Genomic DNA, 26,337 nt, shown 5'->3' on the forward strand with positions numbered 1-26,337 from the left:
GGATAAGAATGCGTGTGAAGCTACAACTAGAATAGTTGGAAGGGACTCCTATGGAGCGATTAACTTTCTGAATTCTAGAAGACTATAGGTTGGCTCAGCGTTGGAGGTAGGGGTGAACATTTGATTCGCAAAACCCGAAAACCCACCCGACCTGAACCCCGAGAACTTGGTTTTTCGGAAAACCCGTTCATTTCGGGTCTAATCCGATCCGAACTCGACATGTGTCGGGTTGGGTTCGGGTTCTAAATTTTAACATTCATGGATTTGTGTTGGGTTGCACCCGAACCCAACCAAGTGTATTTTTTTAAAAGAATGAAACCCTAAAAAAATCACATTTCTTTTCTAATTTCTAATTTTCATTTATAATTTTCTATAAACTTATATTTCATGATTATATTTTTTTCAAAGTTTTTACCAAATCCCAATTTGTAAAAAAAATCAATTGAACAAAACTAACAACAAACTTTAAAAATTAAAAAAGTGTAAAAAAAAAATTGTATTTTTGAAAAATTTGTGCCAATGTCCATTTTCGGCCCAAAGCCCAATTGGCCAAGCCCAACTAAAACCAACCCCACCCGATCTGATTAAACCTTAAACCTGAATTTGAACAAAAACCCGAAAGATTTAGACCAGTTTATGTACCACTTTTATCTATCCAAAATCTGCAAAACTCAAACCCGAAAATACAACTCGTGTATTGGAGGGTGAGATGCAAGCTATGTTGGTGAGGTGGCGAGGCTTTGGAGGCATTGGCGATTTGTGAAGCGGTGGTGTTGTCTTAGTGAGCGGTCTAGAGGGCACAAAGTACAAGCTTTCTCATCTCTTCTTTTGACTATTATCCAATATGCATACAACGACAATGAAAGTTAACTAGGATCATCCCTTTAAGTAATATTTCGGCTCATGTTTTGGCTAAGTGGAGGCCCTTTGTTAATAAATTGTCTTATTCATTTATGAGCAAAACAATATTGCGGGACCCATAAAAATTCTTAATTGGTTCGCTATTTTTAAAAACTCATTTCAAATTCAATCCAAATCAACATTAATTAGTCTTACAAAAAGAGAATACAATTTTTCTTTTGTATCCAATCAAGTTTTTGTAAACATATAATCAACCTATTTTCAAATACTTTATTTTTGATACACTTTTTCAAAATAAATAATTTCAAAATCAATTATTTCCCTTTTTAGTTTCGGTATCTCACTAATCACTCCCAAACCAATCACCCTAATTTCCTTTAAAAAAAATCAACCAAATCCTTTATTTAATAACAAAATATGTAGAAACAAGGGAGGTTGTTTTAACAAACTGCTAACAACTAAGCTATAACTATATTCTAACAATTATATAATTAAAATAAAAAATAAAAACTCAAAAAACACTAAATAATATTTTCAAAACTCACTCAAAATTTATAGTATTTTTTTAAACTTAAGAATTTCAGTATTTCACAAAATTAGTAATCCTCAAAATTACTCGTTATATTTTGTTTTCCAAATCTATTGAAATATATTACTATTGTTTTTAAAATTAAATTGATTGAAAATTAACTAAAATATTAATATTTATCTCACACTAACTAATTACTTTATCGCCTTAACCAAAATAACATAATTTACAATCATTGTTAATTATCAGCATTCGCAAATAATGTTTTATTGCATAGTGGGCACCAAAGACTGAACCACATTCTCTGTTATTCTTCAAACAACAGTCAATAGTGTAAGCTACATACAACGAACACACCTAAAGCCTTCAATTTTCTTTCAACTTCTAAAGTATCACAACATCACATCTGTTTCAAGTGTTGAAAGAGATTATACCTATTGCGAATCAAACTACGACTCATCAAAGAATATTGATAGAACTTCTGACTTTAGGGGTAAGAAAAGAAGTGAAGTAAAAGAAATAAAACAAAAATGGTTCTACCAGCCTGAGAAATGTATTACTACCAAATCCTTGGTTTTCCTGGCATGTTCCTGTCAGAAAACAGCTTTTCTGCATTGAAGAGACAAAAGCCTCAGTATCGGTCACATTGCGACACCACGGTCTGAAGAGAAAGTCGCAAGTGAAGCCTCTACATACCTTGGGTTGAAATATCCAGTGAAATTCACTTGCTGCGCTGCATATGCTGAAATTTTTTCTTTTACTGGATGAGGATCTATACAAACATGAAGTGAAGTTTTCTTTCTGGAAACTCTAGAGATAAATTAAGCTGAAAACAAAGTGGAAACCACATCAAGGGTTCCTCCCTTTGGTTACAAGAACCCGAAGAGCTACTGACTCTAGCCCATTTGGCAATACTATCAGCTAGCAAATTGAACTCTCTAAGGATATATTTAAAAACACAATTATGAAAACAAGAAATAACATAGTAAACATGAAGTGAAACTTAGTAGTGCACATTTATAGAAACAGAACCAGGGAAAGTGAGTTCGTTTGAAGGGTCAAAAACTGCAAGTAAAGTTGAATTTTAACCAATACCCTCTAACTAACTCTATCATCCTCAATTTCTAGACTGTAAAAATAAATGATCTGGTATGAGTTAGCCTTGGGAGATACATTCTCTTCTAGGTATCTTATCACTGTTTTTTAAGTGCCACTATTAGGAAATCAGAGAGAATGGGGATTGAAAAGAATAAAAACAAAAGACACACACAACAGTATTTATGTTCAATCCAAATGCTCAAGAAAAAGTGTAAACAATAAGACAATGACATATAAAAGAAATTTTACATTCTAATGCAAGCAAAATAAGGTATTTTAGAAGAAGCTTTAGGCTTTGAAAATAAAAAAACAACACTTCCAATATTTCAACTTGATGCACTGAAAGAGATAGCATTAATACCTATTCTTCGCAGTTATGCATCAGAAATTCCTTTGTATCCTTCTTTCTCAAGAGTTTTTGCTATGTTGATGTCTCCTGTCTTCACAATTTTTCCATCCTCCTATTGTCCAAAAAAGCAAATAATTACATTGCAAAGGAGTGCTTAATTTCATTAACTTGTCCATCATTATAATGGCTTTGTAAGATTAACAACAACAACTACATTGGCAGAACATCATATTTGACAATATTTTTTTTTTAAATTTTACTTTGCTCACTAACAAGTACTTATCTTCATATAGTTATGTCCTTAAGAACTATTAATTTACATCCAAAAGTAATAAAATCATTTAAAAATTTACATGTCAAGATACTATTAGAGTCTAGCCTGTTTCAATATACTTAAAAAGCCATACATGGATTTCTTAAGTTTGTTTTCTCCCAAACAAGAAGCATCTGAGAAATGGTGACTATAATCAAATCTCGTAACCTTTACTCAAATAGAAATAAAAAGTAGAATGAGGAAGCAAAATGGACAGCCTACTTTGAATGAGGAATAAAAGATTCTTGTGAAAGTAACTGTCAAAAAAATGGACTACAATATAGCTTTTAATATAGTTTGAATGAAAAAGAGACACAAATTGCAATACAAAGAGTCATCACCACTTCATATACAACATGTCAAAAGTTCACCTCCAGTCTAAGCTATGCAGTCCTTGACACTTGAAAAGAGATTCCTTGATTTTGAAAAGTTAAGAACTTTTACGTTTTTTTATTTCACAAGACAAACAAATCCTCAAACCCTACCTTAAAGTATTCAATAGTTTAAAATGGCTTACCATAACATGTATACATGAAGGCTTTATGAATTCCAATAATCGCAGATAATGAGTAATCATCAACACAGAGTTTTTCGGAGTCAGTAGACTGTTTACTGCTTTCGCCACATCGCGAAGTGCGTCAACATCCAATCCAGAATCAATTTCATCTAATATAGACATTTCAGCCCCCAGAACCTGAAAACATGCATACGTATCCATAAACATAATTAGTTTTTTTAAAAACAACCCCATAAACAATATGAGCTATGTCATGAATATATGCCACAGAAAACAGCTGTAGTTGGAGTCCCCCCCCCCCCCAGTCACTTACAAATCTTATAGAAAATTACCCATTAAAACAAAGTACTTATACACTTCATATTTACTTCTAAAGACAGTTGCCCCTCCTTCCCAACAGTATAGATAAACATCAAAAGCTTGACATGACAATATCAATCTTAAATATTTTGAATTTTTCTCATCTAGTAAAAGTGAGCATTAAAAATTTAAACTGATATCACAGTGAAGCATAGTAGCAACATGGACCTTCTCCAAAACGCAAGAACATAAATAGATTGGACATTTGACATATCTACATTAGATTACTTTTAAAACTTTTTAATATTCATATTTCGGTCAAATGGCATAAATGAAAAAAATCATTAACAATGCTTAGCATACCGCAAGTTGTAAAATCTCATTCCGCTTCTTTTCACCACCACTAAATCCTTCATTGACATTTCTATTAAGAAAGTCCGTCTTCATGTTAACAAGGTCAAGTTTAGGAAATATGTAAGCGTAGAACTGCAAGGACAAAACAGCATCTTATAACAGAGAGCAAGAAAATATTTTAAGTATCAATGAATTAGCCAATTCAACAATCTTATTTCTTTCCACATTTATCCACTATACACAAAACGGGAAAGAAGAATATCCAAGTAATGGTCCTCTGCTGAGAAAACAAAATATCATGAGAATTGCCATAGTTATAGCACCTAAAGTAGATATTATAGATTACAATGAGTTTGCGGCCATCTTCTTCCACCAAAATGCAAGAACACAGCTTCATCCATTCATTCTCAGAGTCATTTCTCACCAAAAATGGTGATCAAGATACATAATAGTAATTGACACTTCCAATTCCAATTCATGGGATCAAGCCCTACTTCTTAGGCCCAAGTCCTTCAATTTTTACGACAAATGCATAGGATTACATTTTACTACGCACCGACATTAAGTAATAAATTATATAAGAAAATAGTATTCAGCAAAGAGGATGTCTACTTCTGGACTGTCAAATTACTGGTTGAGAAGCAAAATTTAATGAAGCTGCCAATAGTTATATACCTCGATTGGTCCAAGCTCCGGCAGACCAAGTTTTCGCCTTCGAGCATTGTAAGCCATGTTCAGAAAGTCAATATTGCTCACACCCGGAATCTCAACTGGGGATTGGAAACTCATAAAAAGGCCTGCAATGGAGCGGTCCTCTGGCTCCATGTCCAGTAAGTTCTCTCCTTTAAACACCATACTACCTCCTGTAACTTCATAGTCTGGATGCCCAACAAGAACCTACCAAAGTATTGCAGCCATAATTACATTTTCATTCCCCATTGGAACACAAAAAATTATCAACAAATCATAGAGAATTTAGCAATAGTAAAACCAGACCCAAATTAATTTCTCACAAAATCATGTACCTTAGCAAACGTGCTCTTCCCAGAACCATTCTTCCCCATCACAGCATGAATCTAAACCCAAAAAAAAGCCAAATAAAATGAAAATTGGCCACATAATTATGTCTTTCAGTGCAAAGTTTCGAAATTGGAAAACATTTTAGAGAAAATTGACTGACCTCTCCTTCATAGACGGTGAGGTTAACACCCTTGAGAATTTCCTGTTTAGATTCGGCAATGACCGCAGTCAAATCTTTGACTTCGAGGAGGAGCTTTTTCTCACCATTGGAACCGGAAGTGGCCTGAGATTCTACGGCGGATAGGCTGGCGGAGACGGAAAGGGAAGAACGGCGGCGGTTGGAGCGGGAAGTGAGGAGCGAAGAGATTGTAGCAGAAGGATGGGATAAGGGTGGGAAGCGAAGAAGAGAGGAAGAGCAGGAGTGAGGATGAGGAAGAAGGGTAGCAGCCATTGGAGAGATTATGGTGGAAGTGGAAGAAGAAAGGTTAAGGTGCAGCGGCATGGAATATCCCATTTGGCCGGCACTGTTTTCTTCTGTTTCCAATGGAAATGTTCAGCGTTTTCTGTTATTTGGTTGTAAGTTCTCTGAGTTAACTCGTGCCGTCTAAATATAAAGCAGGCTTAGCAAAAATCCAGAACCTAACCCATTTTTTGCATTTAGGTCATTAATCTTAAATTTTTTGGACTTAAATTTTCAATATCTTACAAAGATATCATTGTCTCATTTTTCACTTTTCCTTCACATTTTCTTACAAAAATTTCTAACTTTTGCCCACAAGTTTCTAACTTTAAATTTTGACTCTTTTTTTTTTCAAACAAATATAACTTCAAATTTATTAAAAAAAATTACATTTCATAATTATTTTAAATTCATAAATATATGAGATTTAATATACTATTTAAACAATTGATTAAATTTCTCTTGTCAGGATAATTAATTTTTTGTAAATGTATTTTTAGCATAGTTCCAATAAAAAATTATTAATATATTTAATGATAATTTCAATAATTATATCATAAATTTTTCAAAAATTTATAAAATAAAATTATAACTTTTTTAATTCACAAAGTTATGCTATCATTATTATTTTGATTATTTAGATTTTATTAAAAAAAAAATCAAAATTAAAAATTGAGAACTTATATACAAAATGATATATAAATTAGGAATTTTTACCACAAAACTTTAATGTTTTAATGGAATAATTAGATGAAAAAGTGAAAATAAATAATGGTGCTAATTTTTTAAGAGGTTGGAGAGTTAAATATAAATAATTAGATGAAAAAGTGAAAATAAATAATGAGACAGTTATTGTATATTTCCATGGCATTTGGGAAGAATTTTCTACACAGACGAGATGCCTTGACTTGAATCCATTCGTAAAACCAATAATACCATGCAAATTAGTTTGACTTCGTTTAAAACCTTCACATTTCTTCCAATCCTCCTTCATAGATGTATGGAATCATTCCGAAATGTCTGAATCAATTGTTGAGAGGAGAAGACGCACATGAAAATTATAGATCTTCCTAGTAACAATTGATAAAGGATGTCTGAATATGATCCTCAAGCATAATAAAAACGGAAACTTTTTCATTCATAAGGATAAGGATGTATAATGAAAGAAATGAGGTCCAACAGTGAATCTTAAATCAAGCTTTTTAACAAGACAATCCTGTTATTATGATTTATGAGCTCCTCCCCCGAACAGAATACGGCTGATTGTTATTCAAATCCAACTTTATGTTTTCAAATACACAGAAAACACTGGACCCACATTTTCAAAAAGCTCACAATCCAAATCCAACGTATCATAATCGTTCGTTTTTTGTCAATCTGAATCTCCTGCGTTTTTCTCTTCTCTACTCGAATGCTTTCGCCTTCGCATTCCAGCCAGCCATTCACATTCTTCCTCGATCGACACTCTTCCTCCGGCAACTAACCAAGGCTGCATGTTGCTTGCCCTTCCGCAAGTTTGAAACTTCTGGGCAAAGGTTTGATTATTTCCTTTTTCCTTCTCTTGATGCAATATTCAACGATTGATGAAGAACCCATTTTAGATTTTATATAAAAAAGATTCATTTCTATGGAGTTTGGATTTTGATTTGGGGGCTAAAACTAGATTTTCTCTCCTTCTTTCCTTTGTTCCTTGTTGCTCTTTCATCAATTACTTTATCTCTCTGTTTGATTGTTGTTCCAGCACTATTATTCTGTCATTTTAAAAAAACAAAATTTGATTTTTTTTTGGCTTTGTCCAGCCCCTTTTCAAATATCTTTAGTCTTGATATCTGGGTTTTGTATGCTTTGTTCTAGTTAGTTACTATTTTTTGTACTTTTCTTGTCTTTGTGTTGATAATAACCTGTTATAGTGCTTAATATTCATGCTTTATGCTTCTACATGAAAATTATGTTCTAGAGTGTTTAGCTAAGTGTTGGTTTAGTTCATTAGTCTTTTGCTTATCGAAAGAGTCTGCTTTGTGAAGTTATGATCTAAGTTATTAGTTTACATGTTGAGTTTAAACTTGTCAAATGTTCTGAATATTGAACATTTGACAAGCTTAAACCCAACATGTAAACTAATAACTTCGGTAATTGGTGAATTACTTAAATAAGCTATTGGTAGTTCTATCAAGTTTAGTGCAGTTGTCAATGGCAAGTGGTTTCCAACATATTGTTTGTTCAGTTTTGTCAATATTAGACACAATAAATGGTGCTCAATTCACCACAAGCATAATGAGCAACCATCTTTTCCTCATTTAGAAATGCAAATATTAGATGGACCAATTTACTTACATCCTGCAACATAGTTTATCTTAGGGAAAGATCCAACCTTTATACTACTCAATTTTTTTTTTATTAATTTTTTTATCGCTAGTAAATATTTTTAATTTGTCTGTTGGGAACTCGTTGAACATGCACTTGCACTATATTGGTATATTGCATTTCTTATTTATTGATTTTTCTTTCTATTCCTTTCAATAATAAAAGTTTGGAAGTTAATTTTTTTACTTGTTTATATAATTTAATGAATTACGCCAACTTAACATTTGAAATCAATGAATAAAAACTTTTCCATATATTTATATTGTGTGGAAAAAAGCAATTATCATTATCATATTAAAATTGAGTAATAAAATAAATTATTATTATCAAAGCAAAACAAGCCAGCCAGCCAAATAGTGTTTCTTTATTGTTTTAAGATTCACAACCAATCAATCTCAAACTTTCTTTTAATTCAGAAACAGTGAATATTAGTGGAACCAATTGCATTGTCATTAACGTATTTTACTAACTAATTTCAGATTCTGAGTTGCAAAACATCCTTTGTAATAACTTAATTTTTCAATTAGGAACTAATCAGAGTTTGATGAGGAGCTAAATAAAGGGGGGTCGGCAGTATTGTTGGCTAGCCAACAAGACAACCCACTTTTCAGTTGGTATGCTTCTCAAGTTATTCTCTTTCACTTTTCAATTGCACACATACTTTTACAACTTTACTCTATTGCTGTTTTAGGACTCAGAGCTTGCCCAAAGAGAAGGGCCATGGGGGATCTTTATGTGTGGCTCATCTCTTTCTTCATCATCATTGCTCTACTCATCCTTATTATTTACCAGGTCAATCCCTAATCCACTATTTCTTTTCCTTTAAATTTATATGTTATACATATTACATACACACAACATATAATTATTGGGTGTGTCGTAAGGAAATGAATTTTTTGGGTGGACGAACTTGTTTATTTGGATCTAATATCGTGATTTGCAGCAACAAAGGTTTTGAAAATTGTGGTATTTGAACAAGGTTAAAAAACTACTTTCTTGTATAATTTTCCAATTGTTTTATTTTTCTCCACTTGTTGAGATGGACCATATTCTTGGTGGTTTGTGATTGTTGGGTGTTTTAAATTGAAAAGGGTTTTGCTTTCTTAATCATTTATCTTTTAAATTGAGGAAAATACTTTTAGCTAACTTTGTGTGATATTTTAGGGGAGAAGAGATTTTTCTTAAAATATATATGTTTATATATATAGGGAGTTTTTTTAGGTTGGGACATTATTTTTGGCCTACCATAAGAGTGTTTTCTATTTTTGGTATTTGGTGGAATTATAACTCAATTTTTTTTTTTGGTATGATAGCGTATATGATAATTATAGTAGACATCCCGACAATTTTTTGGAAATTTCGAATAATTTAACGTGCCAAAATTAGAGTTCAAACAGTCTTTTCCACTTGTATAAAAAAAATCAGCGACGCTTGCAACTGACTATTTAAACTTTGATTTCAGCAATGTAAATTATTTAGAATTTCCTGAAAATTGACAGGATGCCTGTTGTAACAATGTCCGCTCTCATACAAAAAAAATTAGGTTATAATTTCGCCAAGTGCTAAAAATAAAAAACGCTCTTATGGTACCTATGGTAGGGACAAGTAGGAGCAAAAGTGATGCCTTTACTTAAGAAAATTGTCTCAATGCGTGAGTCATTGCTTTTGCAGTGCTGGGCAATATTCTAAATTGGGCTATAGTTTAGTTGCCGCCTATCTTCTAATTCCTAATCATGGAGTAAATTATGAAAGATATTTTACTAAACTCGAGATAAGTTTTGGAGATATTTGTTGTCTGTGTGTTCTAGTTGTTGTAGTATGAGGATCTCTATTATGGTGTTTCAGTTGTAGTAGGTTTGAACATCATTATGTTATGGACTTGTGACCCAAATAACCATTGATACAACTAGCAAGTTAGAAGTTAGATATCATTGTAGAGCTATTAGCTTAGCAGTAGAACAAGCATCTCTTCGTGTACCATCAACCATTTGAAAATGAAAATTGGCATCAAGCTTGCTCAGGGGCTTGGATGTAATGAATTGGCTGAATTTAGTTTCTCGAATGTAATAACAGTTTAAGGACTAGTTTGACTAATGTTATAGATTCTTTCTCTTAATTGATATATTGATTCTAACACATTTTTATTGCAGCTCATGTGCCTTGCTGATCTAGAATTTGATTATGTCAACCCGTACGACTCTTCAACAAGAGTAAATAGCGTGATTTTGCCAGAGTTCATTACACAAGGAGTTTTGTGTGTCTTCTTCTTCCTGACAGGGCATTGGGTTATGTCAATATTATGTGGTCCGTATCTCTTTTACAATGTGAAACTGTAAGTTCTCATTCATCCTACTTCTTGTTATGCAGCACTTCATTCTTCGTAGACTGTAATCGGGTTATGCCATTATCGAGATTTCGAAAGGTAAATGCTGAAAAGTGTAACACCTTTTAATTGGTTCTGATCAGGTACATGCAGAAGCAGCACTTGGTAGATGTAACTGAGATATTCAACATGCTCCATAAAGAAAAGAAGCAAAGGCTTTTCAAACTCGGTTATCTTGTCCTCCTCCTGTTTCTTTGCATATTTTGGTATTGTGACTGAGAAAAACTCTGCTTCTTGGTATTACAGAAGACCATGTCTCAGATGATCACTTAATATGACACTAATTATCCTGCTTTGTAATATGTTGCAGGATGATTCTGACTGCACTCGAAGATCATGACGATTAAAGGAGATAATTGCTTTCTTTATTGGTGTTTTCTATGAGTTCTCAGATTGATTACTACAACATGCTATTTACCCTTTCTTATAAAATGTCGTTTTGTAATTTTGCTGTACAAGTCCATTTGTTAAGGAGTGAACTTGTGGCACTTTTACAGTGTTTTGTAGTAGCTGCAGCTGCAAGGGAGCTCCTGGGTTGTGTTTTTAAAAAAAAAAAAAATTAAATAGGCTAGTTTACTATTTCCATGAGTTTACGGAAATAGGGTGGCTCACATATTAGCTCAACTTTGCTACTTGTTTTCAGAGTGATATGTATTGGGTTGTTCAAGTACTTTGTTTATTATATTTGTATCGATGATTATTATTGTAATAAATGTCTAGTTTAAGAAGAAAGTAAAAACACAAGCTCAATCTTCAATCTAATCTTGCACTTTTGGTAAAAAAAAAAAAAAGAATGCTGTAATATCGAAACAAATAATTTGCATTTATCAGTTGGAGGTCAACCACAACATTCCCTAAATCCTCACATAATCATTTGAAATAAATAATTTGCTAGTACCTTGGTCATACGTGGGCAAAACTTAATTTATAGATGCTATCAGGTAATTGTCATGAACAAGCTCCTTTAAGTTTAGAGGAACATAAAAATAATGCAAAGAGCAATATTACCTGACTTTGGTATGGTAGTTAGATTTGAGGGGAATCAAAATATCAAATCTAAATCAAAGAGTAATTTTAATTTTAATGACTCGAGGGTCTGCGATTCTAAATGGATCTTACATTTTAATTTAATTTATGGTAATCTTGAATTTCATATTCCCTTAGTTTAAATCCTCGCTAACTCTGGTTGTGTATTCACTTCTTTTAAAAATTTCCCCCTTCATCTAGCTTTTCGAAGAAAAGTAGTTGTAGATTTGAAAATCAGAACTACAAAGGTTAAAATACAACTCTAGTAACAAAAGATTATTACAGCCTTTAAGTATGGATGTTTGCTTCAGCATCTTGTCTTCTTTCTGGCTCTCACTTGTTTTATTTCCCATTCAACCTTACCTGCAATGTTAAATTCAGAGAGCACAATAATGCTTTCTTGGAGACATTAATGGGAAAATTCTATTTCTTTATTAGGTAACTACTATGGCTTAGAGTCAATGAATCAATCTACACACACCATCTGCTTTAACAATGAAACATGATCATGAACTGTAAATTAGAGTACTTTTTCTAACTGTTTTTTTTTTTTAATTTGGATTTTTAACCGTGTTTTTACCATCAAGTCGATTGATAACTGATAAGCTTAAGACATATCTAGTCCATCCACCACATGGAAAAGTTTCTGAACCAGAAAATCTAGATATTTTGCCAAATGGTCCACATTGTACCCTTTTGGGAAAGTTAGTTCTCCTGCATTCATATCAGAACCAATCACCTATGTTATTTTGGACCAACATTGCAAATTAGATCAAATGTAAATTATGTAATTACCTTTTGTAGCTTCCTACATAAAAAGTATCAGAATAGAGCTTATTGCTACTAAGCAGCGAATCAATTGCTCATGTGAACTGTCCAGATGAAGAACAATCTATTGGCTGAGCTTTAAGAGTACATCAGTTTTCTGCTTGCGCTTGAATGAAATTGAAAAAAAGTCTCTGATTGAATAAATTAAAAATTAAAAAGGAAAAATAAAAACAAGTATTTGGAACTTGTGCAATGACTAGAAAGAGGTTAAGTCCAGCCTACTTAGTATATTTCACTAAGTTTGCCAAAAAAAATCAAAACATTGTAACAACTACTTGCTGTAATGTCATCAAACATAATGTTTACCACAACAACATTAGTATTCCTAATTATGAGAAATATGATGGTAATAATATACGTTGAGTATTTGGCAAATAAATTGGTCATCTTTTAGGTCATAACACAAATAAAAGTACTGTGACTTGTCCAAAAACTCGTGTATCCCAAACCATGTCATACATACACTCAACATTAATGCACGAGACTCTTCGTTTCAACACATTTCTTGGCACTTGAACAGCAGAAAGATTAAAAAAGGCGACACCATGAAAAAACAAAGTAGTAGTTTCACATTTCCAACTGTGCGCAACAACTTTTTTCATTGTATTTTTCTAAATTTTAGCAAGATGGGACATTTTCTTGACTCTTCTAGGGAGAAGTAAGAGAATTTGTAAAAGAAAGTAGTAGTATTACCTTTCCATTAGGCATGAGCTGAAGACTATATCTCGATCCCTGCTAAACAATCTGTGTGTGTGTGAGTGTGTGTGAGAGAGAGAGAGAGAGAGAGAGAGAGATCCTTTTCATCTTGTTCTTTCTTCATCCTGCCTAAAATTCAAGTTAAAACAGCAGAATGTGCCTGGTGTGAAAAATTCAAGTTCTTTGATTCTCTCTACAGTCAGGACTATGGTAAAAAGTTTACAAGAAAGAATTAAAGGCAAGATTCCTTGCTTCGCAGGCCTGATGCCATTACTGTTATAAGCCAAAACCTATATTTCTGTGTACCATTTGATGCTTTTCCGATCTTAATAAAATCAGCTTTTGAATCAAGTGGCCCAGAAAAAATGTTTTAGAAATAATAAATGTGGAGCAAACTCTCTGCCTACCAATAATTGCCACAAGAGCATTCACCGTTTCTAAAATGGTGAAATCTCTTCCCATCTCTGACAACAAGTTCCCTCTCCACCACTCTTGACAGGAACTTGAAAAAGTTATGGCAGTCTCCACAGATCCTAAGATTCTTGAAGACCCTAATGGTGGCTCCTTGTGGAATATTCAAGAGTCCAAATGCAACAGCAAGCTTCTCACTGTGAGTAGACAAAGCGTACTCCTTATGCTCCTCACACTCAGTATCATGTAACACAAATTTTGTATCAGGGATATATCCCAACTTCCTAATTTCGAGTCCCAGTTTCTCTAGATATTTGTAGACTGCTTGAACCCTGGGATGTGCAGTGTCATCAACCAAGAAAACATGCACTTTGTTCTCAACTTCAATCCAACTACAACCAGGTTCCTTCTTGATCCCTCGTCCTCTCATTAGTTGCCGAATTTTTGCCACATTATCCCACTTGCCCACATTGGCATACATGTTTGACAAAAGCACGTAGGTTCCATCATGCTGTGGCCTCAGCTCAAAGAGTCGCTCTGCAGCTTCAACTCCTAAATCCATGTTCCCATGGGTCCGACAACCAGAAAGAAGCGACTCCCAGACTGCCACACCTGGCTCAAATGGCATTGAATCAATCAAGTTCCTCGCTTCTGAGAAATTCCCAGCTCGACACAGCAAATCAATCATCCGGGCATAATGATCTTCACCTGGGGAAATACCATAAGTGCTCAACATAGAATCAAAATAGTGCTGCCCTTCTTTGATCATACCAGTGTGGCTGCAGGCTGAAAGAATTGTGAGAAAAGTTATCCTATCTGGTTGGATAACCTCTTTTAACATCTGTTCAAAAAGTTCTAGTGCTTGGCGACCACGACCATGTTGTGCTAAAGCTGCAATCAGAGCATTCCAAGAAACTGAATCTACATAAGGCATTGTAAGGAAAGCAAGCTCTGCGGAGTCAAAATCTCCACATTTTGCGTACATGGTAATAAGTGCATTTCCAGCTGATAGACTAGAATCGTGGCCCAAATGGATTACCTGAGCATGGAGTTGGCGTCCATTCTCCAATGCCCCAAGAACAGCACATGATATAACTGCTCCAGCGAATGCATAATCACAGGGTTCGAAACCTTCCGATCTCATTTGGTTAAAAAGCTTTATAGCTTCTTCTCCATATCCATTTTGTGCTAAAGCAGATATCATTATCGTCCATGTTAGAAGATTCCTCTCTGGAATCTCACTGAAAAAGGATTTGGCATCCTCAATTCGCCTTGCCTCCACATACCCCGACAAGATTGCATTCCATGAAACAACATCTCTTACAGAGATCTTATTGAAAATCTTTCTTGCTGTATCCATCTTACCACATTTATAATATAACGTAACCAATGCATTACTCACTGGCAATGGGAATTCTGGTGTGGCCTTTGCTTCTGTTCTTAAAATATAAGCATGCAACTGTCTTCCAAGTTGGAAGAACCCCCCGTTTGCACATGCACTGATGAAATGCGTGTACGTGAAATCGTCTTGCATGACACCCTTTGAAAGCATCTTCCTAAAAATTTGCACTGCCTCTTGAAAACGGCCATGGTGTACGTAACCTGAAATTATGGCATTCCATACAATTGCCAACTTTTCAGTCATCCCATCAAGAAATTCCCTGGCTGCAGCTAGGTCGTTGCATTTCACGTATCCGGTAATTATCGTCGTCCATGATAACTCATCCTTTTTCAACATGTCATCAAACAATATCCTAACTGAAGTCATCAGCGAAGCCGAGGAAGAAGAAGCCATTGACGACGATGCACACTTGACATAAACAGATATCAATGAATTCAAAACTGAAGTAACAAAACACAATCCAAACTTCACAACCGCACAGTGCATTTGTTGACACTGCTTTTCATCATCAACTATAAGCCCCAAAGCACTAAGAACACTAGATAGTGTAAAATCATCCGGCCCAACACCAGCACGCCTCATGTCATGGAAAGTATGTATAGCAGCAAAGCCATCATTGTTATGAGAGCAACAAGTGATCATGGCATTGTAGAAAACCGTGTCTCGCATGCTCAGTGGAGTTGCAAAGAATATCTCCCTTGCTAACTTAAGACTCCCAGCAGCAGAGTAGGCGGCTATCATCGTCGTTCTTGAAACGACATCTGGTTCAGGAATTTGGTCGAACAGCTTGCGACCATAAGCCAAATTTGATGATTTGCAGTAGATGTCCATCAAACGGTTAAGAATATGGCCGCGTGGACGAAACCCAGAAGCAATCATGTGGGCATGGACATTTCGAGCAAGAGAATCTGATATGGGGTTTTGGATGCGGCAAAACTGCAACTGGGTTGCATATCGATTGGCCAATTTTCCAACATCCATGGCGGTTCTCATATTCATAACTGCGAAAACTCATGCTTCGCCTGTCCCATAAGAACAATCAAAATAATACTTATAAACAATCAAAATAATACTTAACTAAATTATAAATAATTAAAACAGGAGTGAAATTTATACAAAAAAAAAAAGAGTGAAAGTTATTAGCTTGCAAATCCAATTTGGGATTGTAACTGTAATTGATTTTTCTTTTAATATTTATATAAATGAGTACATTAATGATTATTTTTTCATGAATGTTAGTTGAAGGAACATACTTGTAGATAGGATGCTTTTTCTTGTGTTTGTTTTTGGGTAAAATTATTTGTGGTCTATAGTTACAAAATAATTTAGAAAATTTGAGTTTACTATTTTCAAGTTTCCATACTCTTTTCAAGTGTTTCGTGAGCTCATTTAACAAAGGCTACCTGAATAAACTAGAACATTTTTTTCTTATTCATAAGCTTTGAATAACTTAAACAAAAGCCTAAGAGCAACATATGAATATGATGGGCGGTATAAGCCTCCCAAATTATGGTGAAGCGCCAACCGAAGTGGCAACTCACACTACGCAAACACAAACACACAACTTGTTCCACCACCACCACTAGTATTGCCACAATTGTTCCTTTGGTCACACGATAAACATAGTTCCAAATAGTCAATCGAGTCAGGGAATTGAAGACTTCAGAATCTCCCATGACCATTCCATTTCACTAACCATCTTCTCAACTTGTTTCTTCTTGTTTCTCAACAGCGAAATGACCTCTTGAGCATCGATCAATGCTTGTTTTGAAGTAGTTGCTCGATCAACTAAATCTTCAAGACTCTTTTTAAGCCATACCTTCTTTGCCTTCTTCTCACTCAACTGTCTTTCTAGTTCAGCTATTTCTTGATCAACAGCCTCAGCCTGATTCCTCAGAGGCATGAACTCAGAAGCTAATTGTTTTGCAGTAGTCTCCAGCTCATCATCTATTGATTTCTCCTTATCTTGAACCTCCCTTAAGTCTTGCCGTGCACCTGCGTATTGCTCTAAGTTGTCTACAAACTTGGTTGTAAAACTTACAATGTGATCAGGACATGCATTGCCAGTTATCATGATAGAAAGTGAATTCTTGAGCTCAGTTTCTCGACCTTCTTCGATAACACGGGCAAGCTTCATATTAAGGCATTCTTTGAAAATGTTCTTTGCATGGGAAATCTCCTCTTCGCTACATGCACGAGGAGGGCACGAGCTGCTCAAAGTGTTTGAGTTGGAACTCTTTCCTGCTAATAGATTTTTAATGTCACCAAATAAGGCATCTAATTCAGACAAATAAAAGGGACTTATTTCATCTTCTACAACAGTTGGCTGCTGAAAGAAAGTAACAAAGGAGTTAGAATGGCTCAACGATCTAATATGAAATGGGACAAAATGAAGTCTGAGTTCACCTGAGGAAGCTGGACAGTTGGTGGATCAACAATAAGCGGGGCCAATGGAATGGATGTCGTTTTAGCTTCTTCCTGCACATCCTTGGTCATAAGAGTAACCTGTTGAGTCTGTTGTAAGGATTCAATTAAGAGACTAGCAGCAGTAATGGCTTGAGCATAAGTGTTTGCTTTGGACATAAGATTTTCTCCATTAACATCTGAGGGAACCGCCACTTGTGTTATTTGCTCATGAATGAGATTCTCTGGTGTTGTAGGGAGCTCACTTAGATGAGCATCTGGAATGATAGTTTGTGAATCAATAGATTTAGGTTCTGGCTGAGATTCAACAGGGACTTCCTGCAATAATTTTTTGATCAATTGTAAAAATATGCCAAGCCTAACCAAAAAGTTCGATCAACCCCAAGAAAATAACGCTAGAGAAGTGTAAAGAGAAATCATGTCTGGTGGAATTATGTAGAAGTTTGGACCATTGGTCAGTTATCTTGACAAGAATAAAGAAGTGATAGCAGAACAGCATTAGGAACCTTAGTAAACTTATTGAAACATGTATTTGCCACTTGTGTTTTTTCAGGTTTCGCAAGATCATCTTCATTACATAACTTTTGAATACATGAATAAGAAATATTGATTTAAGCTTCCAATATAATATTTCCTAAGTTGTTTCCAGAGATTCAAGTTAAAAAAGCAAAAGCAGAAGTAGAAAAAGGAAGTTTAAAAAGTAGAATGAAGGCTAGAAGAAGGCAAATACTGATTCTTCAAAGCATTTGTTTTTTCTTGTATTTGAAAAATCATAATATTGTTTTCTCAAACAAATCCCAAATGGACCCTAAAATTGTAAATTGTTTTGCAGTTTAGACTTACAGCACAAACTCTTGGTATGATAGGAATGATGAGTAAGACAACTACAATACAGTTTTCTCATGGTCATTACAGAGGTCTCATCAAAATCAAAGTAGTAGATCACATTCTTGTGAGTTGTGATAGAATCAAACTTATGAACAATCCACATTCTATTCATATTGTTGACGTTTTCCAAGAGCCAAACTTTACACAATAAATTAATCAAAACGCATGACCAATAACTAAAGATTTAGTATTACCTTTTCCTCTATCTTTAGCTCATTTTCATCTTGCTCTTTCTTCAATGTTACCTGCAATGTAAGTTAAAACAGCAGAATTCAACTTCTTCGACCGAAAAATTCAACTTCTTTGATTCATTCTCTCTATGGTTAAGGAGTAAGAACTATGGTAAAAAGTTTACAAGACAGGATCAAAAGCATTACGCTCATCGCTCCTTAGGCCCAAAATTAACTTGTTTTTAAGGGTTATGTGAGCAGGGTTCTATGCACACTAACCTCTGCTTTAACTATGCAAGTGTCGTTCACAAGAAAACCTTTGGTAGAGTCAATTAGTTCCCCAAGAGCAACAAATGATGGGAAACCCCAGTTCCTCTCACCCGCTTTAAACTCATGTTCAAATGCTGCAAAGTGCAAAAGAAAGATACATTAGCATTTAGAGAGAGTATTCTTCTTTTAAGGGTACTGAGAAAAAGTTGTTTGTTTCATGGGAAAACGATAATGAGAGAAAACTTACTTCAAGAGACTTGAGTACAAAACTGGAAAGAGTACCTCTTGCAACTGTGTATTTAGGATCAAGTTGGTTGATAACAGATAAGCTGAACATGGCATATATACTCCAACCATGAGGCAAAGTTAGTGAATCAGCAACAGCTAGGTATACTGATAAATAATCCACGTTGTTCCCTCTAGGAAAAACTAGAATCCTCCTACACATTTTTCATTTTAATTATCGTCAAATTATTACCAGAAGTGTCAAAATTAAAAACCTTGGAACGATAGTAGCAAATAAAATGAGTATTTCAGTACCATTTGTAGCCTCCTACATGGAATACATCAGAATAGAGCCCCTTCACATTAAGTTTGGAAAAATTGTCAATGGCCCATGTGAACTGCTCGGATGGAGAACCATTCCCCAACTGAGCTTCAACCTTCGTCGTTTCTGCTTTAGCTTGTGAAGTTTTTTACACTTATAAATTAAATATAAAACTAACAAAAAATTCTTAATTCTTAGAATCTTAGCGGAAAAACTCAAAAATTGAAAGCAGGAGAAGACTTTAAAATAATAATCGATGAAGTATAAAGCATGTTGTGATCATAACATGTGTATATAGATATTTTTTTATGAGGACAGAATGGAAGAACGAAGAATAAATGAATCGATTAATTGATTTACCTTGGAGTGCATTAGCTTCCATGATTAGAGGGACAAAAAGTATCTATGGAAGAAGAGCGATAGTCAATAGTCAATAGTCAAGTCATAGTCAATTGTTTTTATAGTAGAGAAGAATTGTTAGTGCAAAAACGATAAAGTTTGCACTGACAATTCCTCGAAAGACGAATAATTGTACGGACATTTTGTTTGTTGTTATTTTACTCAAAATTGGTATGTTATTTGTTGTGATTATTCTATGGGAAATAATGAGAGTAATGGTATGTGCACACATAATACCAAAATATTCCATACTTCTACTTAATAATTTTTTTTTAACTTTGTGAAACTTAAAAGGGTGCACATATTCTCTCCTTTAAGTTACAAATTGTAAGGTTTTAGAGTTTGGAGAAAAATGTTTATGTGTTGATATTATTTCTCAGGAATAAATGATACCGGAAGAAGAGTATATATATACTCTGTTTTATAACATATTCACACGGGCCATTACAAGGCTATTTACATGGGTCATACGTATTGGGCATATACCACAATTATCCTTTATCATCCCCCGGCAAACTCATGGCGCGAGAGGGCATCGTGAGTTTGGATTGAAGCTAGAGAAAGCGAGCGGAAGACAAAGCTTTGGTGAGACATTCTGCTAATTGGTCTTCGGTAGGAGTATGTCGGACAATGAGAGACTTGGAAGAGACATATTCACGAATAAAATGAAAGTCTATGTCAACATTCTTTGTTCTAGAATGGAGCACGGGGTTGACACTAAAATATGTAGCAGAGAGATTGTCACGAAGCAAAATAGGAGTAGTAGGATGCATTTTTAGGTCACGAAGAAGAAATTCAAGCCATGATAATTCAGTGAGACCAGTGGCAAGAGCACGAAATTCAGATTCCGTGCTAGAGCGAGAAACAACTTTTTGCTTGGAAGATGACCAAGAGACCAAATTAGTGCCAAGAAGCCCAATCAACATCCATATAGCAGAGAAGATTGTAATCAGAACAAGGTTGCAAAGACAGACCAAAATGGGGAGTACCTTTAAGGCAACGGAGAATGCGCTTAACAGCTTGCCAATGAGTATCTGTTGGAGAGTGCATATATTGACAAACACGCTTCACAGCGAACACAATTTTAGGACGAGTCATAGTACATTATTGGAGTGCACCAACCAGGTTTCGATAAGTAGAACCATCAACAAGAGGAGTGCCAGAAGAAGCTGATAAAGCAGCAGCTGAAGACATTGGTGTATGAAACAGTTTGGCATCTAACATTTCAGCACGATGTAAAAGGTCTTGAATATACTTATACTGATTTAAGGGACGACCTATAGAGCAGTAAGAGACCTGAATACCAAGAAAATAATGCAGCTTACCAAGGTCTTTGATAGCAAACTCAGTGTATAGAGTAGTAAGAAGAGAGTTCAAAACAGAGGAGTTGCTGCCAGTGAGAATTATGTCATCTACATACACCAATAATACAAGAGTGGCAGTGGAGTAATGATAAGTAAACATAGAGGAATCAGCGGCGCTATTGACAAAATCCCAGGACAATAAAAAGGAGCTAAGTTTCATGTACCACGCGCGGGGGGATTTCTTAAGACCGTAAAGGGTCTTATCCAAAAGGCAAACATGTGTTGGATGATCAGGGTCATGGAAGCCAGCAAGTTGATCCATGTAGACAGTTTCTTGGAGATTTCCATGGAGAAAGACATTGTGTACATCAAGATGCCGAATAGGCCATGACTCAGACAAAGAAAGTGTCAAAACAATGCAAATCGTGGCAGGCTTAACAACTGGACTAAAGGTCTCGAAATAGTCAATGCCAGTTGTTTGATGATATCCTTTTGCCACCAAACGGGCCTTGTATCTATCAAGGGTTCCATCAACTTTGAGCTTAACTTGAAAAGCCCATTTGCAACCGACCAATGTGGCATGGGGAGGAAGAGGAACAAGGTGCCAAATTTTGTTTTTCTGCAAGGCCAAAATCTTAGCACGCATAGCAGCCTGCCAGTGTGGAAGTTTAGCAACCTGTTTGTAAGTAGTTGGCTCAAAATAATCAGCAGAAACAGTAGTAATAAGAGTCTTGGGTTTATGAATACCCGCCTTGGCTTGAGTAATCATGGGGTGAGTGTTAGTGGTGGTAGTAACAACTTGTTGCTCGTGTGGGACATGTAATTCTGCCACTAACGGGGTTGTAGAGGGCGGAGAGGAGGAAGGAGAAGACTCGGTGGAGGAATGAGAGGGAGAAGGAGGAGGAGGAGGAGATGGAGAGGGAAGAGGAGAAATAGGGAAAGAGGAGGACAGAGAAGGAGAAGAAGATAAAGGAGGAGAAAGAATGGGAGAAATAGAAGGTAAAGCCAAAGGGAAAACAGGTGGGGAGGAGGAGGTTGTAGGCAAGGAGGAAGCAAAAGGAAAAGAGGGCTTCATTAAACACAACATGGCGGGAAATGCAGACACAACCAGTGGGAAGGGAAAGACATAGGTAGCCCTTATGCTGAGAGTTGTAGCCCAAAAATATGCATTCTTTGGAACAATATTGTAATTTATTGTTATTGAATGGACGAAGATAAGGGAAGCAAGAGCAGCCAAAGATCTTAAGGTGATCATAGGCAGGGGGTGTTGATAGAGAGTGAAATAGGGACTGTTATTGTTGAGGGTGAGAGAGGGAAGGCGATTAACCAAGTATATGGCAGTGGAAAAGGCATAGGGCCAATAGGAGAGGGGAACTGAAGCATGAGAAAGGAGGGCAAGGCCAACTTCAACAACATGGCGATTTTTACGCTCAACTCTTTCGTTTTGTTCAGGTGTAGATGGACAAGAAATTTGATGAAGAATGCCTATGAATGAAAATAATTTGTTGAGTGTGTGAAACTCCCCTCCCCAATCACTTTGAACCGGTTTAATGTGAGTGTTAAATTGTTTTTCCACCATACTTTTGAAATGAAGAAATGTAGGGAATGCTTCATCCTTTGTGGTTAGGTGGTAAATCCATGAGAAACGACTAAAATCATTAATGAATAATATAAAATAGCGAGCACCAGTAATAGATTTTTCAGGGGAAGGACCCCAAACATCAGTGTGAATTAACTCAAAAGGAGATGAAGCTTGTGATAATGACAAAGAAAAAGGCAATCTTTGAGATTTTTCCAATTGACAATCCTTACAAAAATCCAAAGAGGAAACAAACTGTTTTGAAAAATTACATATATCAAAGAAAGTAGAAATAACACTAGAAGAGGGGTGCCCGAGAACGTGGTGCCATAATGAGTAATTACGAACAGATGTGTGATGAGCTTGGGTAGGAGAGGAGGGAGGAGAGGAGTGGACTGGACTTTATAGAGGCCCTGATCAAGTACTCCTGTGAGAAGAACTTGCTTGGTTACCTGATCCTTGACATGAAAACAATTGGATGAAATTAAATAAGAGCATTGTTATCACTACAAAGTTTGGAGACACTGATTAGATTATTTTTAAGGGCTGAAGTGTGATAAACATAAGAGAGGGAAAGATGAACAAACCGAGAAGGCAGAGTAACATGTCCAATATGAGAAACAGGGAGAAACTTACCATCACCAACCTGCACGTGATCTTGGCCAGTATAAGGAGTAGCTGCATCTAATATGTCATACTATGGTGTGAAATGGTGAGTAGCGCCAGAGTCCATAAACCACTGAGAAGCGAAAGGAGCTGAAGGATGGTCGGACCCATGAAACCCAAGATGTGGAGTGGGAAGTAAAGGTCCAAGTGACCCATTGAGTGGGCTCAGAGGTAAGGAATTGAGCATGGTGTTGAAATTGCGTGGAGGTTGAATCGATAGGAGAGGTTGGTGTGATGGTAGCAGATAGCAGCAATATGGCCTAGTTTACCACAAATTTGACAAGCTTGATGAGAGCGAGTGGTAAGGAGGCGATTGTTGTTTGTGTTTGACCACTGATTTGGAGAGAAGATAGGGGGTCGATGATTAGAGGTATTTGGGTAAGGTGGATGATTGTGTGGTCGAAATGGGTAAGAAGAGTTATGTTTAGAATGAAAGGATGAGTGTTTGGCATTTGTGCTTAATTTTGAAACATTAGCTTGAAGGGAACTCAAAGTTGCAACTTGTTGTGAAAAATCCAACACGCAAGTATACGTATCGTATTTACAAGTAATAACTCATGTGAGTGAGATCGTTCCCACAAGGACTGTAGCTAATTACCAAGTAAATTGAATCTATAGTTCTATTTGGCAAATAAAAATTTGTTTTGAGGCTAATTTAATTAAACAAAGAAATAAAACTAAACAAATAACAATATTCAATCAAGAGATGAAAATTAGGGAAAAATAATTTCAATTGCTTCAATTATCTAATTCAATAATGCAAAATAATTTTCCTTCTTCTTCTAAGGTGATCGCAAATTATAAAATTACCAATATTCCTATTAAGTCATAAATGTACTAAATTGCAAGGTAAAGTAATGCATTTCTGAGATAAATTACACAAGCAATCAGCATTAAGCAATAATCTAAATCCACACAAGCTACACAAATTGTAACGACCCCAAATTTGCTAATAAGGCTCAAGGGCCTTGATTAGTGTGATGGGAGGGCATAATTGAGCTTTAAGTGATTTGAATGAGTTTATTGATTTAAATGCATAATTATATGATAAAAAAATGCTCGTATGATTATATGAATGTAAATGTGATATATATATATAGTATTTGTGAGAACCACATTATTATGTGGGCAGGTTTGCAGAGTATGACTTGAGGCGATCCTAGGGCTAGATAGCAGGAAAAGTCACAAAGGGGCTTAATATTTGACTTTGGATAAGTCAAGGGTATTTTAGGTATCGGGTAGTTATTTAGACTATCGGGTTATGGAAATAAATATATGGGGATATATTTGAGGTTAGGAAGTCTAGGCGGGAATATTGGGGAATTTTACCGTTTTGCCCTCGGGGACGTTTCCGGCACCCCGAGCCTCGGGATTGACCTAAGTAACCAAGGTTAGACTTAGCCAAAAGTAGAAGCTAGTGGAACAAAAAATAGACCGACTTCTACTTTCTCTCTCTCTTTTAAGGAAAAAAACACAAAACACTGAAAATTTAGGGAATTGAGCTGGGAATTCAGAGGATTGAAGTGAGGATTTGGAAGATTAGCTCAAAAATTATCCAAGGAACACTCAACCAAGGCTAAGGTGAGAATTGAATTGTGTTTTTGGGGTTAGAATTCTGAGTTTTTGGCTGAGTATTAAGGTATTTATGATTTTGTTGTTTAAGGGCTGAATTGAAGCTGAGAGCTTGGGTTTTAGCTCAGGAATTTGTCAAGGAAGTGGTTCAGCAGAAGAGGTAAGCTCCAATTCGTGATTTGGAAGTTTAAATTCTAGTTTTGTATGACTGGTTTTGGTGTTTTAAGTTCTTGAGTTTCAGAAATTAAAATGGGATTATAGTAGGTTTTTGGGCTGGATTTCTGTTGAGTTATGTTGTTAGAGTCATGTTAAAAGTTTTGTGATTGATGGGTTTTGAATTAGGGAGCTTTGGGATGGTTTTGGATGAGGGTTAGATGTTGGAAATGGTGGATTTTCTGGGCATGAAGGGAAGGGTCGTGGCTCTGTTCTAGAGCGCTGCGGCCCTAGGATGCAAATGAGCCAGGGAGGCTCGGCCAAAGGGAAGCGCTGCGACGCCCAAGGGCAAGGTCGTGGCGCGTGTCTGCTTCCAGGGATGGCCTTGGTTCTATTTTAGGTCAGGGTCGCGCTAGGTTTCAAGGGATGTAGCCCTTAGGGGCATTCTTGAACATTTGGGGATTTTAGGCGCGGGAGTCTAGCCTAGGGTGCTCGGGATCGATTTCCCCACCATGCTTGGTGGAATTCGATGTCCCGGAAGCTAGTATTATACTCGGAAACCTTTACTTGAATATTAACGGAACCCAATACCTTGGTTGTGACTAGGTGTTAAAGCTAGGGCTCGGGAACAGATTGTGCTTGAGGAGCGTCGCTCGTAATCAGTGAACGTAGAAATTAAAGGTAAGAAAATTGCACCTGGTTGTATATCTGTAATGGGACTAAGGGTTCCCTAACGTGTATGCTTGAAAGGATGGTATTATGCCATGTAAACTAATCAGTGAACCAACGGCCTAAGAGTGCCAAGGGTTACACTAGCGCACAGGGCGTGGCTCGGCCACTGGTAGCCGATGACAGCTTAATATGCACTGAGCTCAGTTTAAGCGGGCCGGCGTCAGTGGGGTAAACAGAGGGTGAGGCCTAAGTTGTCGACCCTGACTATTATGTGACCTGGTTGTTATGAGACTTGAATGTTATATGTGATTAGTTGCATCTCTGATTCTGAGTATGTGCTGAATGGTTAATGTGGAATATTTAATGATTGATCATGCTTAAGGAATTGTCTATTTGTTATTGATGTTTGTGTTGCGCATTATGTTTTCTTGCTGGGCCTTGGCTCACGGGTGCTACGTGGTGCAAGTAAATGCAAAGGCAAGCTCGATCAGCCCTGATTTGGAGAGCTCTACGAGCCGAATGTACATGACCATCTGCTCAGGCGCTACGGTTGGGGTTTAGGCAGGGACGCGAGAACCAGAAATGTCTATTTTGCCTTAGTATGGCTAATGGTTGTATGTATTTTGGGAATTCTGTAAACTAACTTTTAAACTCTATTTCTTTTTGGGATCCCATGTATTAAACTGTTTAATTATATAAAGTGAAACTTTTGAGACCAAAACCTTTTTAACCCTAGCTCATACATGTTTAGAGACACGTTTTTAAATTATTGACTTGATTAG

The 26,337-nt window shown here is 36.0% G+C and overlaps 4 protein-coding genes across 10 annotated transcripts; 1 reads left to right on the plus strand and 3 right to left on the minus strand.

Moving 5' to 3' along the window:
* Nucleotides 1–1,676: 1,676 nt before the first annotated feature.
* Nucleotides 1,677–5,939, minus strand: LOC133797697 (ABC transporter I family member 6, chloroplastic). Of its 4 annotated transcripts, none has more exons than XR_009875682.1 (8): nucleotides 5,502–5,939; nucleotides 5,347–5,397; nucleotides 4,997–5,218; nucleotides 4,331–4,453; nucleotides 3,668–3,844; nucleotides 2,850–2,949; nucleotides 2,087–2,132; nucleotides 1,677–1,999 (listed from the first exon to the last, which is right to left on the minus strand). XR_009875682.1 is itself a non-coding variant. In XM_062235694.1 (7 exons), the coding sequence occupies exons 1-6, from the start codon at nucleotides 5,853–5,855 to the stop codon at nucleotides 2,863–2,865; spliced, it is 1,014 nt and encodes a 337-aa protein (XP_062091678.1). In that variant the 5' UTR covers nucleotides 5,856–5,939; the 3' UTR covers nucleotides 1,677–2,132; nucleotides 2,850–2,862. The 4 variants fall into 4 exon arrangements, 2 of the variants coding, with proteins under 2 accessions (XP_062091678.1, XP_062091679.1); XR_009875681.1 differs by having other exon boundaries at nucleotides 2,087–2,216; XM_062235694.1 differs by having other exon boundaries at nucleotides 1,677–2,132.
* A 1,110-nt stretch (nucleotides 5,940–7,049) lies between these two features.
* LOC133797699 (protein cornichon homolog 4) lies at nucleotides 7,050–11,292 on the plus strand. Of its 2 annotated transcripts, none has more exons than XM_062235697.1 (6): nucleotides 7,050–7,336; nucleotides 8,704–8,779; nucleotides 8,857–8,957; nucleotides 10,316–10,497; nucleotides 10,632–10,754; nucleotides 10,859–11,292. In XM_062235697.1, exons 3-6 carry the CDS (start codon nucleotides 8,886–8,888, stop codon nucleotides 10,893–10,895), a joined length of 414 nt encoding a protein of 137 aa, XP_062091681.1. In that variant the 5' UTR covers nucleotides 7,050–7,336; nucleotides 8,704–8,779; nucleotides 8,857–8,885; the 3' UTR covers nucleotides 10,896–11,292. The 2 variants fall into 2 exon arrangements, with proteins under 2 accessions (XP_062091681.1, XP_062091680.1); XM_062235696.1 differs by having other exon boundaries at nucleotides 7,051–7,336; nucleotides 8,693–8,779.
* A 2,040-nt stretch (nucleotides 11,293–13,332) lies between these two features.
* On the minus strand, nucleotides 13,333–16,184 carry LOC133797700 (pentatricopeptide repeat-containing protein At1g25360-like). The gene has a single exon (XM_062235698.1). It carries the CDS (start codon nucleotides 15,908–15,910, stop codon nucleotides 13,502–13,504), a length of 2,409 nt encoding a protein of 802 aa, XP_062091682.1. The 5' UTR covers nucleotides 15,911–16,184; the 3' UTR covers nucleotides 13,333–13,501.
* Nucleotides 16,185–16,315: 131 nt separating this feature from the next.
* Nucleotides 16,316–19,722, minus strand: LOC133797701 (MATH domain and coiled-coil domain-containing protein At2g42480-like). 3 transcript variants are annotated; one of them, XM_062235700.1, is made up of 7 exons: nucleotides 19,571–19,722; nucleotides 19,204–19,345; nucleotides 18,946–19,103; nucleotides 18,673–18,797; nucleotides 18,418–18,468; nucleotides 17,318–17,653; nucleotides 16,316–17,237 (listed from the first exon to the last, which is right to left on the minus strand). In XM_062235700.1, the coding sequence occupies exons 1-7, from the start codon at nucleotides 19,590–19,592 to the stop codon at nucleotides 16,557–16,559; spliced, it is 1,515 nt and encodes a 504-aa protein (XP_062091684.1). In that variant the 5' UTR covers nucleotides 19,593–19,722; the 3' UTR covers nucleotides 16,316–16,556. The 3 variants fall into 3 exon arrangements, with proteins under 3 accessions (XP_062091684.1, XP_062091683.1, XP_062091685.1); XM_062235699.1 differs by having other exon boundaries at nucleotides 16,316–17,240; XM_062235701.1 differs by having other exon boundaries at nucleotides 16,316–17,240; nucleotides 19,204–19,336; nucleotides 19,571–19,711.
* Nucleotides 19,723–26,337: the final 6,615 nt, after the last annotated feature.

The sequence above is a fragment of the Humulus lupulus genome, chromosome 8, assembly GCF_963169125.1.
Source record: "Humulus lupulus chromosome 8, drHumLupu1.1, whole genome shotgun sequence".
Classification (NCBI taxonomy): Eukaryota; Viridiplantae; Streptophyta; class Magnoliopsida; order Rosales; family Cannabaceae; genus Humulus; species Humulus lupulus.

What these genes read in the sequence shown, in the direction of transcription:
- LOC133797700 (XM_062235698.1), bottom strand. Translation starts at nt 15,910, where the DNA reads ATGAATATGAGAACCGCCATGGATGTTGGAAAATTGGCCAATCGATAT.
- LOC133797699 (XM_062235697.1), top strand. Translation starts at nt 8,886, where the DNA reads ATGGGGGATCTTTATGTGTGGCTCATCTCTTTCTTCATCATCATTGCT. An exon ending in TCATCCTTATTATTTACCAG is followed by an intron (nt 8,958 to 10,315) that starts GTCAATCCCTAA and finishes TTTTTATTGCAG; the next exon opens with CTCATGTGCCTTGCTGATCT. An exon ending in CTGTTTCTTTGCATATTTTG is followed by an intron (nt 10,755 to 10,858) that starts GTATTGTGACTG and finishes AATATGTTGCAG; the next exon opens with GATGATTCTGACTGCACTCG.
- LOC133797701 (XM_062235699.1), bottom strand. Translation starts at nt 19,592, where the DNA reads ATGGAAGCTAATGCACTCCAAG. An exon ending in CATGTAGGAGGCTACAAATG is followed by an intron (nt 19,104 to 19,203) that starts GTACTGAAATAC and finishes AAAAATGTGTAG; the next exon opens with GAGGATTCTAGTTTTTCCTA. An exon ending in CAACTGTCCAGCTTCCTCAG is followed by an intron (nt 17,241 to 17,317) that starts GTGAACTCAGAC and finishes ACTTTCTTTCAG; the next exon opens with CAGCCAACTGTTGTAGAAGA.
- LOC133797697 (XM_062235694.1), bottom strand. Translation starts at nt 5,855, where the DNA reads ATGGGATATTCCATGCCGCTGCACCTTAACCTTTCTTCTTCCACTTCC. An exon ending in TCACCGTCTATGAAGGAGAG is followed by an intron (nt 5,398 to 5,501) that starts GTCAGTCAATTT and finishes TTTTGGGTTTAG; the next exon opens with ATTCATGCTGTGATGGGGAA. An exon ending in GGAAGAGCACGTTTGCTAAG is followed by an intron (nt 5,219 to 5,346) that starts GTACATGATTTT and finishes ATACTTTGGTAG; the next exon opens with GTTCTTGTTGGGCATCCAGA.